This window comes from Labrus bergylta, chromosome 22 (genome assembly GCF_963930695.1).
Source record: "Labrus bergylta chromosome 22, fLabBer1.1, whole genome shotgun sequence".
In the NCBI taxonomy this organism is placed as follows: Eukaryota; Metazoa; Chordata; class Actinopteri; order Labriformes; family Labridae; genus Labrus; species Labrus bergylta.
The window spans coordinates 14,333,949-14,349,990 of record NC_089216.1 but is presented as its reverse complement, the minus strand read 5'-3'; the positions used below and the strand labels follow the sequence as shown (position 1 = coordinate 14,349,990).

The 16,042-nt window shown below is 41.1% G+C and overlaps 2 protein-coding genes across 2 annotated transcripts in view; one reads left to right on the top strand and one right to left on the bottom strand.

The window, feature by feature from the left end:
* Window positions 1–5,623, top strand: part of rbpjb (recombination signal binding protein for immunoglobulin kappa J region b) — a 56,263-nt gene extending 50,640 nt beyond the window's left edge. Inside the window, exon 11 of the mRNA XM_020629233.3 lies at window positions 1,307–5,623. Coding sequence (XP_020484889.1) covers window positions 1,307–1,637 — 331 coding nt within the window. The 3' untranslated portion in view covers window positions 1,638–5,623. The remainder of the gene's footprint in view (window positions 1–1,306) is intronic.
* Window positions 5,624–5,768: 145 nt separating this feature from the next.
* cckar (cholecystokinin A receptor) lies at window positions 5,769–15,012 on the bottom strand. Its single transcript, XM_020629220.3, has 5 exons — window positions 14,668–15,012; window positions 13,819–14,070; window positions 10,078–10,339; window positions 9,599–9,726; window positions 5,769–9,315 (listed from the first exon to the last, which is right to left on the bottom strand). The coding sequence occupies exons 1-5, from the start codon at window positions 14,789–14,791 to the stop codon at window positions 8,723–8,725; spliced, it is 1,359 nt and encodes a 452-aa protein (XP_020484876.1). The 5' UTR covers window positions 14,792–15,012; the 3' UTR covers window positions 5,769–8,722.
* Between the last annotated feature and the right edge of the window lie 1,030 nt (window positions 15,013–16,042).

Genomic DNA, 16,042 nt, shown 5'->3' with positions numbered 1-16,042 from the left:
ACCGAGCTGTGAGGCGGTCAGACCTCCCTGTCTGCATGACAACACTCCTCTCAGATAGTTACGTAGGTCGGTTTTCAAAGTGATATTAGAGATACTGTCAGAAAAGAGGTGCATCCTGGTCATTGCAGTCTTTCATTATGTATCTTAACCCCACACACATTGGCTTCAGCAACAAGTTAGAATCTCTGATCTGCTTTGATGTCTATTCATACTCTTGTATTATTGGGTCTTGTTTAAGACATCATTTCCCTTTTAGGTTGTGTTCTGCATATGTTCTTAAATAGAAAAGGATATGAATGTGTGATGAACTTAATTGTTTCTTCAGCAGTACATTTCCTGTATTATCTAATCGTAGACTTTCTTTTATTTTAACAGTTAACAGTTTCTCTATTGATTTCCCCGACATCTTGAGTACCGTAAAATACCGTGAATTCTGGTCTAGGGGGGTATAGGGCAGTGAAGGTCAAACTTGATTTCCTGCATGACGAATTCCATTGCATTCAATTAAGTCCTCATGCAGTTTCTGTGCATCTGTGTAACACTAATCTTGTATCATCTGTTTTCACCATGGGGAGTTTGTAATTCCGTAGTTGAGCTCTCAGCTTCCAGCAGTGTTGATAGTTGTGAAGCACCGAGTCACAGGCCGCCAGCAGTTTACCTAGCACATAGGGCTGGGAATCGTTGGGTGTCTCACCATTCGATTCGATTTCGATTTTTTTTGGGGGGTCACGATTCGCTTCAGAATCGTTTTTTGTTTCAAAACGATTCTGGATTCATTGAATCATGGATTCAAAGTCTGTTTATGAATGAGTACATACTTGAGGAGTGAGAGTGGCTGAATTTCTTGTTGCTCTATTTGGCATTCTACTGAGTTAAAGAGCTAGCCTTAGCACTTAACAGGGAGTGACTGATAAGCCCCCTTCATAACTTCCAAATTAGATATATGGAAGTTATGAATCGACTTTAAATCTTAGAAGAGATTTTCCCACCTTTGATACATGTGCAGATCATATTGGGATTACAGCATTTATCCATCCGTCTACATGAATGTTGTGACCAACCCATCAAGGCAGATGGCTTTCCAACTGGACTTATTTGTCCCGACGTTTCTGCTTCTAGAAGAAGGCTTTCCCTTTTCATAAATGCTAATGCTAGCTGTAGTGGGCATGTAGGATCACAGGAAATGTTACCATATCAGCTTGACGATATAGACCTAAAATACATCCATTCATTCAAACGTAATGCTCTCACCATGTTCATAGCCGTAGTTTTAAAGTGGATTCATTTCTTTGTGTTGTTCCTCCAGGTGTGCGGAGAGCATGCTGTGCGTAGTGCCCGACATTTCGGCTTTCCGCGAGGGCTGGCGCTGGGTGCGGCAGCCGGTCCAGGTGCCCGTCACGCTGGTTAGGAATGACGGCCTCATCTACTCCACCACACTGACCTTCACTTACACGCCGGAGCCAGGGCCGCGGCCCCACTGCAGCGCCGCCGGAGCCATCCTGCGGGCCGGAAACTCCAGCCTGCTCAGCAACAGCAGCAGCCAGGACGCCGGCTCTGGCGTCTACGGCCCCAACAGCACCTCCAACGCGGGAGTCACGTCCTCGTCCTCCACCGCCGCGGCCGCTGTGGTCTCCTAACGCACACCGGGGGGGGCCACAACACAATATGCCTTGAGAGGAAACGTATCGCAAGGCGTATAAAGACTATGGGAAATTATAAACAAAACAAAAAAAACTGACTCACTCTTTTAAGTGCTGCGTTTGGATTTTGGATACAAAGGAGCTGAAATTGGCAGGAGAAGGGAGCAAACGCAGGGAAATATCTGAAGGAGGAGCAACATTACAACGTTTTCAGCGAATGGGAATACGCGGAAGAAAGAAAATAAAATAAAAAAGTGCTCCTTGCCACGCTCCCCTCCCGTGGTTACTTTAGGGACCTGCCTTTCCAGTTTGTGGTGCTTAGAATGAGAGAAGTTCCTGCAGGCTCAGAGTACCAGCACCTTTCTACGGGGGGGGGTGGGGGAATAAACCACAACAACAATACATCCATTGTGTACAAAATATTCTCTTGAGAGGAAAAGTATATTTTTTGCACCGCCCAAAGCCCCTCCCACTTTTTGTTTATAAATATTTCTTTTTGGTTTTTTTTGGTTGTTTTGCCTTCTTTTGTGGTTCCCTAAAGGGCGGCTGGATGTAATGTTGTTGGAGGGAGCGCAAGGATGCAGAGGGACACACAGAAAACATGACGATGAAATAGTTTTTATGGACCAAGGATCTTGTATAAGCTTTAGTAAAGGTACATTTTTCTCCATACCTTTTTTGTATTAAACATATAGTACACTTTTGTTACCAAATAGTTTCTATTCTTCCTCTGAGCCCGGGCTTTGTTTCCCCCCTTTTTCAAGGTCCAAAAAACCCGGCCTGTATGTTATTGTGACCTTACAAAACGCCTGCTTTTTCAGTCTTTGGACTGACCTTTTTGTTGTTTTGATACTCTTTGCTTCTTCTTTTGGGGAAAAAACAAATCTGAAGTCTGGGTTGTTTATTTACATCAGCAAAGTTTTTTTTTTTTTGTTTTCTTTTTTAAATGGGGATTAACCTCAGAGGGCCTATGTTTTGTTATTGGTTTTTTTTATGAAGTCTTTAAAAAGAAAAGCTTTAAGCAACGCCTCTGCCTTGCCTGCAATACTCAACATGTACGCTACGTCTCCTTATACACATCAGTACATCTCACACGGAGCCATAGCAACGTTTGCAGAAAACGTCAGAAAGTAGACTTCCACGGTTACAAAAACAAGTCATCTTTAATGTACTTCAAAGATAGCCTTAGTACTGTTTATTCTTACTGTGCACGCAGTCAGAAGGGTCACATATCTACAGTCATATCCTGTAATCTGTCGCTCTATTGGTCACTGTTAACGCATCAGATAACGTCGGGAAACCTAGCGAGGTGTCTTCCAAGTGTGTGCTGTACTTCTTCTGGCATTTAACTCCAAAAAGACTTTTCAATTTGATGTGGCCTTACTGATAACTTTAATTACTACAAAAAAAAAAACATCCTTCATGCTCTCTTATCTGCTGTTTACTCACCATGGAAGAACCTGTGCATAGCACAAAAACAAAAAAACAAACGCCTCGCTTCCTATCACAGGAGCTCTGCTGTTCCCCGAGCTCATCGCTGCAGCTTCACTCTAAAGCAGCCTTCTGAAGGACATCTACGCCTTCTTTTGATGGTGTACAAGTACAACTACACCCGTCTTTTTTTTAATTATTATTCTCATGCGGTGCCCAGCACCTTTTCACTTTTGGTACAACGTCTCACGAGCGCCGTAAAAGCTCTTTTCAGCCTTCTTTTTTAAGAAAACAAACAAACAAAAAAAATCTCCTGTAGTTTTATTATCTTTGCAGAAAAAAAAAAACAAACAAAGCATGTGTTCATTGTTAAACTCGCTGTCCGAGTTAGTTGCACTCATTCGTATCCATGGCGACTGCTGCGTGTCCTGCAGGAGCATAAAGGCCTTTAAATGTGTATTATCGAGGATGTGCGTTTCCCAAACATAACAGCAATATTGTACATGTCATTTCATTGTCTTAGTCCGCCTGAGCACTAGTTCACCAGCCAGCAAGTGTGCGTGTGTGCGTGTGTGTGTGCGTGTGTGTGTGTGTGCGCGTGTGTGTGCGTGTGCGTGTGTGTGCGTGTGCGCGTGTGCGTGTGTGTGTGCGTGTGCGTGTGCGTGCGTGTCATATGTAGTTGCTGTAATGGAATGAGTCAGACTCGCTCCATTTTAAAGAGTGCTCTCCAAAAACAAAGAAAAACCTTGAGATTCTTCGGGGGTTTTCTGTCTTCCACCACGATCCAAAATGTCTGATGATTTTGGATAAACATTTTAAGGCAATACTTGTGAATTTTGAAGTATTACAGTACGACTGTATACACAACCGGCAAAACAAAATGAACAACGAGACTGTAACTTGAATGTCTGCTGAAAATGAAGTATTTTCTTCTTACAAACAAAAAAAAAAAACACCCCTTGAAATAGGAACAAAAAAGGATTCGCTTGCACCCTACCAATGTAAAAGAAATAGATTAAGTTATGCCCCCTTTACACTACCCTCGCCCACCTGTCAGTCATTAATGTTAAATGTTTTATATTGTAAAATTGATATTTTTTAAATTATTGGTACAAAGTCTCCCCCTTGTCTTATGTCAAAAGAAAAAAAAAAAAAAAGAAAAGTGCATTATCGCCCATGCTGCCTAGGTCGGCCTGGGAGTGTATTTAACAAAAAAAAAAAAAGAAAAAAAAAGAAAGAGGCCACTGCCTGTCTATCCCGGAAACCGTGGAGGATGTCGTCGGTGCTGCAGCGACAAGTGTAGCATCCAAATAAATTTCTGCGCTTCTTCCTGAACCCTTTACTCTGCAGGATGGAGGTCACAAAATCTTAACTGTAGATTTCTAACTTGAGTGTTTTTATCCTTTTATTTTTTATTTTTGTTTGTTTACTAGCTCTACATTAAGCGAGTGTTTTTTTGTTTTTTTTAACAAAGCCTCTGCATTTGCGTCACACACACCCCCTCCCACTCTCCCTCCCTAGAGCCCCGATATTTTTGGGTTTTTGTTTACAAGTCGAGACGCCTCTTTACCTCCCCCCCCCCCCCCCCGCCTCTTCATCATCTCCTCACGCGAGTCTGAACAGAGCGGCTTTGTCACATTTGCTCAAGCTAATAAAGGGGGTGATGCATGCTGTTAAAAAAAAAATGAATAAAAAAAATGTATCGCCTTGACAATCTGAGCTAGTTTACAGTTTGTTTTTCTCTCTTAAAATAATGCTTTTAAGAGATTGGGAGGATACAGAAAGCATCAAAAGTGGTCAAAAATGTTACATGACTTCTTCAAAAACACGCTACATTAACCTAGCAACAAATAAACGCTATCACATTAGCGATGCTAACTGGTTTCTTTCTCTGCGTGTGTGTGTGTGTGTGTGTCTGGTCATATTTTGCTCTTCCAAAAGCAGCTGTTCTTTTTGTGTTTGTGTTTTTTTTTTTATAATGAGCTCTGAACAATGTATGTATCCTCTAATATGCCAAATGTCTTTTTTATAATGTAGTTTTCATGCACTGCTAAACAAAAACAGGGCAGAGTGAGAGGCAGCTTTAAACAAATACAAAAAAAAAAAAGGAGTGTGGAGCCCTTCTCTGTCGCACTCAGCCTTACTTCTCCTTCAGACTATTTGGCTGTTTGCACTACAGAGCGCTAACCTTTCTCTTTTTTCTCGTACACATTTCATCCTCACTCTTTATCGCTCATGTTTATGTTTGTACATTTGGAGTTTCCCCTCCTTCCTCCTCCTGTTTTTGTTTTGTTTTAACACGCAGCCTGTTATGCTAGCTTTGCTACACTTGGATCATTTTTTTTTGTTGTCCCTCCTCCTCCACTACTTCTTCTCCTTCTTCTCCACTCTCTTTCACTCTCACTGTATCTGTGTATTATTCTAGTAAATGGTAAGCAGAGGTGTCATTGTGGTAGTTATACTCAGTGCTCAAAGGGTTGCTGATGGTAGAAACCTGTGCCGTTTGTAACATTTAGCAATAAAATACAAAGGGGACGTTGTTTTTTTTTTTTTATAACATAACATTAGTTTTGTTTTTGTACATATTGCAGCTCCAGATCATGCTCAAAAATCTGTATGTCATTAAAATAAAAAAAAGGAGAAAAAAACTTGCAATATTGGCATAAAAATGAAAAATAAAAAAAGTGATATCAAATCTCACGTTGTGTTTTTAATTGTCACCAGAGGCATCAACTGATTTAAGAAAACAAAAACAACAGATGTGTCCTTTTTAAGCCATTTTCTTCTTCTTCTTCCTCGCAGTTACAGTTGAGTGTGTCCCAGCGGCTGCAGGGTGAAGAGGATCACGTGTTTGTCCAAATGGATCTCTTACCGCTGGGAAGGAGTCCCAACAGATTTTCAATCTCTCGCTCTCTCTCTCGCTTTTCTTGGCTCTGATGCCCTCTGTCCTTCTTGACTCACTTTTATTAAAAGCCGTTAAAAGCTCCAAGTTTCTCTACCATGAGTCACTGCCGACAGTAACAAACCGGGAACTCGAGGTCTTACATGTTCAAAAAGACAGTATGTTATTCAGAATTGAGCTGTGTGTTTGCACATGACAAAAAGAAAAATCACAATCATATGTGAAAAGTCTCTGGGATTACATTCAATCATATGTTCAACAGGATCTCTGTCAAATTAGGCACGGTATGCATTTAAAGAAATCTTTCAACAACAAAAAAAATACAAAAACACATTTGCTACATAAATGCTGTTTTTTTTTAACTGCTAGAATCACTGGAAATGAGGAGGGTAATGCCGGGAATTCACTCTTTTGAAGAGAGAGGATACAGGTGGGAAAAGTCTCACTAAATGATAAGGCCTGTCTCCTTGCCACAGTAAACACACGCATACACACACACACACACACACACACACACACACAGATTAGGTCAAGGACAAGGGCAACACTGTTTGTGCGCTTAAGGACTGTTTTGAAACTGCCGAGTACAGATAACCGCAGTGTGACAGGCAGCCAATCCTGAAAATAGCAGAATAAGTACTCTTTAAAAAGAACTTGAAAATAAATATATGGAACCAATCAGGCCATTATTTTTATTTTTTTAGGATAACTGATGCTCATTTCCTGTTAACATTTCTTTATGAATCTGTTTCAACAAATAGCAGATATTTCTATAAAGAAGTTTGATTTATGTAATCCTAAATATGCGACCAGGGAAAAAAGCTAAATAAAATAAATTGCTTTCGCTCTCCACTTAAGGTGGAGCTCGATGCAGGGTGCTATTAGCTTAGCTTAGCATACAGAGAATTAACTGATACAGCTGAGCCTTTTTCACTGCCTCTGTGTAAATGAGGATGAAAAAAATATATGGAAAATGTTAAAGGTCCCATATTATGCTTTTTCTGGTTTTATATGCTCTTTAGTGTGTTTTCCAAGTGTCCTGTGCATGTTTAGGCACATCTATGTGCAAAAATTCAAAGTCTGTGGAAACGCGGCTTCTCCTACGTCCTCCTGTTAGCTGTAGCATTAGCCGCATGTAACGCTCGGTTCTAGCCCCCCTCGATAAACATTTGTCAGTCTGACGTCATTGTCAGTGTGATATCACTGCTCTAAGCCCATTGGCTCGTTGTAGCAAGCCCTGCAGCTCATGTTGAAATTTCCGAGACGCGTGCTGAGCAACTGACCAATAACGACAAATACAATAGATACATAGATTAAATATACGAACCCCAAAAAGGGCATAATATGGGCTCTTTAACACTTATCTTTAGAGGTTAGCAGCTATTAGCGAGTAGTTTCCTGCCAGCCACTCTTGTTTATCGCGACGCTAAGTCCACCTATGCTCTAGCTAAAAGACATGATAGTGGTATCAATGTAATCACCATGTTCTTAAAAAATAATGAAGGCATTTATGGCTGCCTTAAAAGTAGGAAAATTACATAAAAAACAAAAACATGGGCTGGTCCTCATCATAGCAGTCGTTGGTTTAGTCGGACTTTGGCGCTTTGACAAACAAACAAAGCAACAAAAACAAAGGCAAGACCTAGGAGTAAACTAGCTTCATCGGAGTTTATTTACACCCTTTGAATTGTATTTTGATAAGCTGATCCTTGAATAAAGGAGATCAGGGATGGTTGTAACAGTGTCTTTCTCACAGCCAAACTACAGGGCGCTATTTCATCATGTCTACACTTACAGAATTACACCTGGAATCTTTTCATTTGCTAGCTTAAAAAATATTGCAGCTAAGATAAAACCTTTAACAAAGTCAGATAGGGTTTGTTTTCTATGATGGGGAATACACTTGGTGGTAAAATAATTGATGCTTCCTGGAGTATATTTTTCACCCTCTTGTGGCTGTTGTATTCATTGTCCCTGTTTTTCTGTTCAACAGGTGATAATGATTGTTTTGCTAATGGCCAAACTTCAGAAAAGACTGCTTGTCTCCTGCTGTATTTGTCAGAAGATGATCTTTTCGGATCGAAACGTTGCCCTTAATAAAGTTGCTCTTTGGGAGCTGAATAGTGGGCAGACCTTTCTCTTTTTTTTCTGCAGGTAAAATAATTTATACAAATAAAATCACAATTTAACCCATTACTTAAAGCTTTCCAACAAGCAGAAGAATGGCTATTTTAAGATTTAGATTTGTATTAATAATGTGAGAGTAAAACGTGTGACAACCAACCCCTATCTCCCCTATATTTTGCCTAATGCATTTTGTTCCATGAAAAACAAACTGTATGGAAAGACAATTGGACCTTTATTCAGCTCTATATGCAGCTCTGAATGGTTGTGGTAGGGGAACGACTTCAAGTGAGTTAATGAGCGTCAAACTTTTTACTTTTCTGCTTCCTTGCAAGGCTTCATATTTACTGACTCCACCCTGGATTCTGCAGACGTTTGGGAAGTATATTCAATGTGTGGATCAGTTGTCAAAGCACTGTAAGTACAGCACTTCTACTCCACTTCAACTGTTGTACCCATGTCATGTCAAACTCCAAGCAAAAGCGAAGTAGCTTCTCATAAACGACTATAAGCACTGAGAGGGCTTTACCTCGTTTTCACCCAGGCCTATCCACTCGCAAACACACACACACACACACTCACACACACACACAAACACACACACACACACTCGCAGCAATCCATTTTAAGTCAGCTCACTCCAGGCTGAGGCTCGGATCCCGGTGTAGGTGAAGCGTGTGCTGGCTCCGCTTGGCGGGGTATGACCGTTCTGCTCATTGGAATTCCCCCCCACTCTAGATCTGTCCCCTTTAGCTGTTCCAGTTCCCGTTGACCTGCCTAAGTCTCCACTTCCTCCGCCTTTCCGCCTCAAACAGCTGCAGCAGGTGAACGTAGCCAGCATGCCCTTACGGAAGCGCTTGTTCATGAAGCAGTAGATGATGGGATTGACGCAGGCCGAGGTGTAGGAGAGCAGGTGGATGAAGGAGATCGGAGCACCAGTGAGGCGGTAGGCCGAGCGCCTGTCGAACGCCTGCCAAGCGTTGACCACAAAGACGGGAGTCCAGCACAGGAAGAAGAGGAAGACAATGACCAGGAGCATGCGGATCACGCGTTTCTTGGCCATCAGGTTCGCCGTAGAGCTGCTGCCGCACACTCGGCTCATCATGAGCTGACTGCTGGAACTGGGTAAGTTGCCTGTGATGCTCTTTTTTTTGGTCGGCGGCAGATAACAGCCGTCATTGTCACCGGTTTTGATGCTGCCAGTGCTGGATTGTCTGTCTGTCAGGGGAGAGGGAGTGAGAAGAAACAATATAGAGTGAAAGATGCAATTGTATCACCATTAAAGATCAAACGCAGGCAATGGCAATCCTAGAAGCAAAGGCTGCTATTCATGAAAGTATTTTCCTGAGTTACATTTGCTCAAATCTTCTGTGATTAGTTTTAGTAAAGATAAACGTCTCTTTGTTGTGGCCTTATGTCCTTATGTTTCAATTAGATTATCCAAAGAAAAAATACCAAATAATTCTGGCTTTGCCCTTAAAAAGAGATTCTTGCTTCATACCTCTGCTGGATTTCCTGTTGGATAACTCAAATTTGATGCCCCGGTACAGCTCTAGGGAGATGAGTCCATAGGCAGTCATCATGACGATCCCAGGGATTAGGAAGAGCAGCAATAACAGGGACACATACCTGCGAGGGGGGAATTTGGGGGATGTAAGTTGATGCATCAAATTATAATCAAGCCCCGAGCAAAGCCACTCTGCTAATATTATAAACCTCTGTCCTTGAATTTAAAGAAGAAGATGAAAATATGGACAAGACTTTTCTTATTTTCAGGATGATAACTGAATATTTCTTTTTACAAACTCAAGACATAAAGAACGGGTCAGTTACGTCATGCTTGAAGTCTTTCCCCACGTGGTCGTCTCACACCAGCAGAACCAGACAGGGAAAATCATTCAACGGGGCAACTGAGTGCAAAGACACCCTGCTGGGAAAATAAATGTATGAAGCTCCTTATTGCACTTATTTGCAGCTCACCAGGACTGCTGGATGACATCATTGGGCCAAACCAGGCGGCACATGTGCCCTGTGCTGTTGTTGAGGCGGGTGAAGGGCTTCAGGGTGCTAGAGATGGGGTAAGGCAGCATCAGGATGAAGGATACCACCCAGGTAGCAGTGATGACCTTCGCAGCGTGGGATTTGGTCTGCCACGTCCTGGAGGTCAGTGGGTTGCAAATGGCGCTGTAGCGCTCCAGAGAGATGGCCACCAGGTTAAATGTAGAAACACTTACCGAGACACCTGCACAGATCAGAAAATCCAAACATAGATTATAGGCAATATGTCAGTGTTGAGATCTGATTGGCTAAGACATGTGAAGTATACAGGCTTCAATAACTCACAAACAAGAAAATAGTTCATGTTAAACATTTAAACCAAATCATCATAAATAATTTCACATATTTAACACAAACACCATAGATACTTTTTTGTTAATTCCTTGAAGAGAGTTAGAAGAAAATATTGATATGACTCTCATTTCTGCACAGTAAATAAGAATGTACAGCCAGGAGATAGTTAGCTTAGCTTAGCATAACAAATGAAAACTAGGAGAGAAGCAAGTCTAGCTCCGAAGATGAAAAATTACACTTATAGACAATTCAAAATTCACCAAACACACATGTTGTTTCAAATTCACAAGAAAAAAAAGTCAGAGCCATAACTACCATTTACACTAATGTCAGTCTTAATAAGCTAAGCAGAAGTAACTGGATCCCTTGCAGTAGCTTCATAATAATCAAAAACACATGTTAATGTGTTTACTAAACGGCTATGGTACATTAATGTCTGGTCACATCAAATGTAACTGCTGAGCAGTGACAGCATCCTGTGCTGCAGGTTACTGAATCAGCCTAAACACAGACAGTAACAAAAACAAGAAGAGCTAAAAATACAAACGATCACATCACGCAATCTGAGACGAGGGACACATAAACAGATAAACGTATGAACAAATGAGGTAATTATACTGGATGACAGCGCTCTGATCTCACTGAGCAGTTAAAATGAGCAACAGGAAGTGCTAAGAACATTGAAAATCAGATTTCCTGGCGGAGTTGTTATTAGATGAAAATCTAATATTGATAAAAGAGTATCATCTGTATGACTACATAGTAGATCTTATTACAAAGCTCCGAGCAGAACCAGAGGATTTAAAAAAAAAAAAAAAAACCCTTGTAAAACATTATATTATGATTTGGTATAAAAATTGACAACTGCAATGGGCATCATTTTTTTAAAGTTTTGAAGCAGATCATGAAGTGTTTTTACTCGTAATAAGTTGTCTTACATTCAGCATCTTTGTCTAGATGGCCTGCAGAAAAGCTTTTAGATTAAGGGTTGAAATGCTAATATTTTTCTGTTACCATTTGCCCTTAACACAGTTTTATTACACGGATTAAAAGTCCCATATTATGCTTTTTCTGGTTTTATATGCTCTTTAGTGTGTTTTCCTGTGGGGTATGACCGTGACCGTGACCTGTAGGCACATCTATGTGCAAAAATTCAAAGTCTGCGTAAACGCGGCTTCTCCACGTCCTCCTGTTAGCTGCAGCATTAGCCGCATGTAACGCTCGGTTCTAGCCCCCCTCAAAACAAATTGTCAGTGTGACGTCTTGTCAGTGTGATATCACTGATCTAAGCCCATTGGCTCGTTGTGGCAAGCCCAGCAGCTCATGTTGCACGCCCATTTACTTCTGTAGCACGCCCACCATATGCCGCAGCCTGCAGCAGCACAGTACTGCTAAGGTGCTAATGTTTATGCTCCCCTCAGAGCCAAAGTGGCTGCATTCCCAATATGGTAAAAGGGGCGTGACATTTCCGAGAACCGTGCTGAGCGACTGACCAATTAGCGCAGAGCTGACAGGCCGACCAATCAGATCAGACTTGGCACACGTGGGGACTCTGAATGTGGGCACTTCAGAGCCTTAGAGAGAGAGTCAGAAGCGAGCCGGTGCATGGAGCGGCAGTACATGAAAACAGACACTTTTTTAGAACTTTAGCTATAGTGAATGTACAAAAGTAGGTACATAGATTAAATATACGAACCCCAAAAAGGGCATAATATGGGCTCTTTAAAAAAAACACACAACATCTATCCATTTGGCTGCACCAAAACTTCAACATACCGTATATGCAAATGTTTTCATCTTGAGAGTTAAACTACTTGACACAAGATACTTCCAACATAAATGTGCTTTTATCAGTATGTTTTATATGTGAGGATATAAAGAAAGAGTGACAACATGAAAAAAAAATCAGCTAAATGGTAAATGGACTTGAGCTTGTGTATCGCTTTTCTAGTCTTCTGACTACTCAAAGCGTCACACCTACCCGTTCTCACCCTGATGGCAGTGGTTGCTATGTAGTGAGACCATCAGAATGAACTAATCCCATACATATGCATTCATACACCGATGAAGCAGCGGGGGATAAGGGTAAAGTGTCTTGACCAAGGACACATCGGACATGTGTCTGCAGGAGCTGGGGATCTAACCAGAGACGATGACAAGCTCAAGACTATAGATTAATATCCCGAATCTCTCACATATTTTTTTATTTTTTTTTATCAAAAGAAACGCTTAAAAAAATTACAACAACAACAACAACAACCCCCGTAAACTACCTCCAAAACTTATGCTTATAGGGAATAACATAGGAGCTGGTTGAGACCAAAAACAAAGCAAAAACAAAAAAGAAGTCTAAAAGAGAATACTACATTTCCCCAGAAACAACGACTGCAACTGCTTGCTAGTTGGCCATATAAAGATTCAATCGTTTGTTGTTTTCAGAATGTAATTGGTCAGAAAAATAAAGTTAATGCAGATAACTGTTAATCACTTTCACCACATTTTTGTATGCATGTTGGACCTAATTGGATTGTGTGTATCGCTTTAGAAATCTGCACACAAGTTTGACTGTACAGCGAAAAAAAACCAAAAAAAAACCACACAAGTCAAGGGAAAACAGCACATATTTTTCTGGAGGGGCCTTTATACTCCTCATTATGGTTCCATCTGATTTGGAATAAATTGCATTCTTTGTTCGTTAGCTATGCCAATGATGAATAAATATGGAAGTATTTCTGAATTGATACATCCTGGAATAATACATGGACACAACGGACTATGGGTTGCACAAAAATAGGAAACAAAGTCAACTGTGAAAAAATTTAACTGTTGCAATAAATTTGGCCTCAGGTACAACGACGCGTTCTGACAACACATGTTTCCTCTGACCTGAGTGGTTTATTTTTAGCTCAGGCTCATTAAACCACAGGAGCATTTGGACACGCAGTGATATGCATCTTAAGCACAACATGGCCTGAAATGACTTGAATGTTGCTTCTCTATTTCAGTGCAATTATAATCACACAAAAAAAACAACAATTGTCCAGCTGATTTATTTTCTTCTGAAATGAGCATGACATCAACCACAAGAGAGCCATAAAAGGGTTTCAGTGAAGCATCAGTGAAACATTTTTACATACTTACGTCACGCTTTAATTGCAAAATTGGAAAGAAATGTGGCCTGCTTTCAACTGATTTCATGTTCCTTTATAAAGTTGACCACAATCAGCTTTGAGGGATAATGATGAATTCAGGAATCAGTCAACAAAATGGTCAAATTTGGGGTTGGTTAAGGCTGATGTGGGACCAATGTATTTTAACTGAAAGACCCCTGAACGCCCATATGATGAATAATCCTTAAATTCGCCTCACCCATGAAGTACATGACCAGCTTGCAGATCCCGGTGCCAAAGATGAAGTCCCTCATGAGGTTGGGGATGAGGGTGAAGGGGATGCAGACCAGGGACACCATCAGGTCGCTGACGGACAGGGACAGCAGGAACAGGTTGGTGACGGTCCTCATGCGCCTGTTCCTCACCAGGACGGCGACGATGAGGCTGTTGCCCAGGACGCTGAGGAGAAAGATGAGGCTGTAGAGGACGATCCGAACCGTCTGGTTGATATCTGAGAGCAGATTAAACAGGGTAGCAGTGGGGGGGGGGGGGGGGGGGGGAAGACTCTTGGTATGTTAATCTGTAAATGTGTCCTATGTTGACCCGTGTTCTCACATAAAATTGAACTCTTCTGCAAAATATCTCCAATATTACCAAATAATTGACAAAATGCAAGTTGAATCTCTTATGTTGCCACAATGAAATATCTGAATTCTTACGTTCTTTCTTTTAGATTTAAACTAAACAAATGCGCAAAAATGTGTTCTCTATTAATTCTCTATCCTGTTGCCATAAATTGCGTAATGGCACTTTTTTTTTCTCATGACATTGGCAGACCGAGGGTGCAGTGACAACATATGTGTCACCACTAACATAACACTGCATTAGCCTTCTGGAGGACTTGGGCCATGTGCGTAATGCGCACTGACACACAAAGAATGCCCAAAGCAGTGGCTCTTTTCTTTTATTTGCATAAACTGAAGATAAATGGTTTGATTAGGAACACGGTCTACGCCTATATCATCGTATTTAAACACACCGATCTACTATAAGAAAAATATATTTGATAGCATTCGCTGGTGATGTAAAATAAATTGATTCACTGTACCTTTAGGCTCTGGTGAAGGGTCCTGCTCGCTCTCACACTCCGAAACATTCCTGATGCCCAAATGACATAAAATCTTGTTTAGGTCAGTTGAATTGAAGATATCAGGCGGCGTGAAGGTCTCCATTTCTTTCCCTTTGCTACAGACTCAAGTGCAGTAAGGCATACGGGGAGAATTGGGCATCATACTCTTGTGAGAGAGAAAAATACTCCAACTTGAGAGTGGATGGATGTTATTTAAATATTCCTCCTCTGTCGGTTAAGGACAAATAATTCAAAGTATTCTCTAGTGTCTGTGCCGCTCTCAGGCTGTTTGTCTGGTGCGGTGCGCTCTTCTCGTGCCTAACATTTCTGCTGACAACATGTGGACGGGTCGCATTCTTGAGCGCTCAGCCCGCCTTTAGATTATGTGGAAGTCCCCCCCCCCTCCACCCTCCCCCATCCCATCCATTTTCTTCCTTTGCATGCTGTAGTTGACTTTAATATGCATACCTGACTCATGCATAATATACTTAAAGGTGAATCATAACATTGAGGTGCATAACCAACACTTTGGTGCACATCAAACTTTCCGGTGCATAGCTGATGTCATGAAGGTGCATTAGTGACATTAAGGTGCTAAACTGCATTAAGGTTCACTACTGACTCTGAGATTCAAGTCAACCAGCTTTATGTCACATAACTGAAATTTAAGGTGCACAATGACTTAAGTTTGCATCATTGACTTTTAGGTGCTAAAAAGACATTAAGGTGCATTACTGACATTAAAGTGCTACACATTAAGGGGCATGAAGGCATTTAGGTGCATAACTAATATAAATATATATTCAGGTGAATATCAAACCTTAAGGTGCATTATTTCACTTTAAGGTGCATAAACTTACATTGAATAGTTTTTAAATGTCAGATGATCATTTTATCAGCAAAAGCCTCCGTTTTCAGTTCTGTATTACTGTAGGCTATGTTTCCATGTCCACCAATCCCCCTGACCCACTTCAGAGCATGATATCGCCTGCTGTGGCATCTCATGTCAGCACGTCAGCAGCGATATGGAGTCTCGTTGACTCTGCTGTAATTGTTCTGATGGGGGAAGAGATGGGCTCTATTTAGTGCCCAAAACAATGTCAACATTGATACTTGGGAGTCAGCCACATGTCATGCATCAGTGACTTTTACAGGGTCAGATAAGTTATGGAAGGTGGTAAATTCAAAGGCTTTGTGTGACTAATTTTAATCAATCAAACAAAATAAATTAGTGGCAAACATAAACAAATACAATCTAGCAACAAAATATAAAACAAAACAATCTCAGTTAAAGTGTATTCTAAACAAAAGTATGAGAAAACACTTATTACTTGACTTAACGCCTTTTACAACA

What these genes read in the sequence shown, in the direction of transcription:
- cckar (XM_020629220.3), bottom strand. Translation starts at nt 14,791, where the DNA reads ATGGAGACCTTCACGCCGCCTGATATCTTCAATTCAACTGACCTAAAC. An exon ending in CCCTTCACCAGAGCCTAAAG is followed by an intron (nt 14,071 to 14,667) that starts GTACAGTGAATC and finishes ATCTGCTCTCAG; the next exon opens with ATATCAACCAGACGGTTCGG. An exon ending in GATGTCATCCAGCAGTCCTG is followed by an intron (nt 9,727 to 10,077) that starts GTGAGCTGCAAA and finishes CCCCCCTCGCAG; the next exon opens with GTATGTGTCCCTGTTATTGC.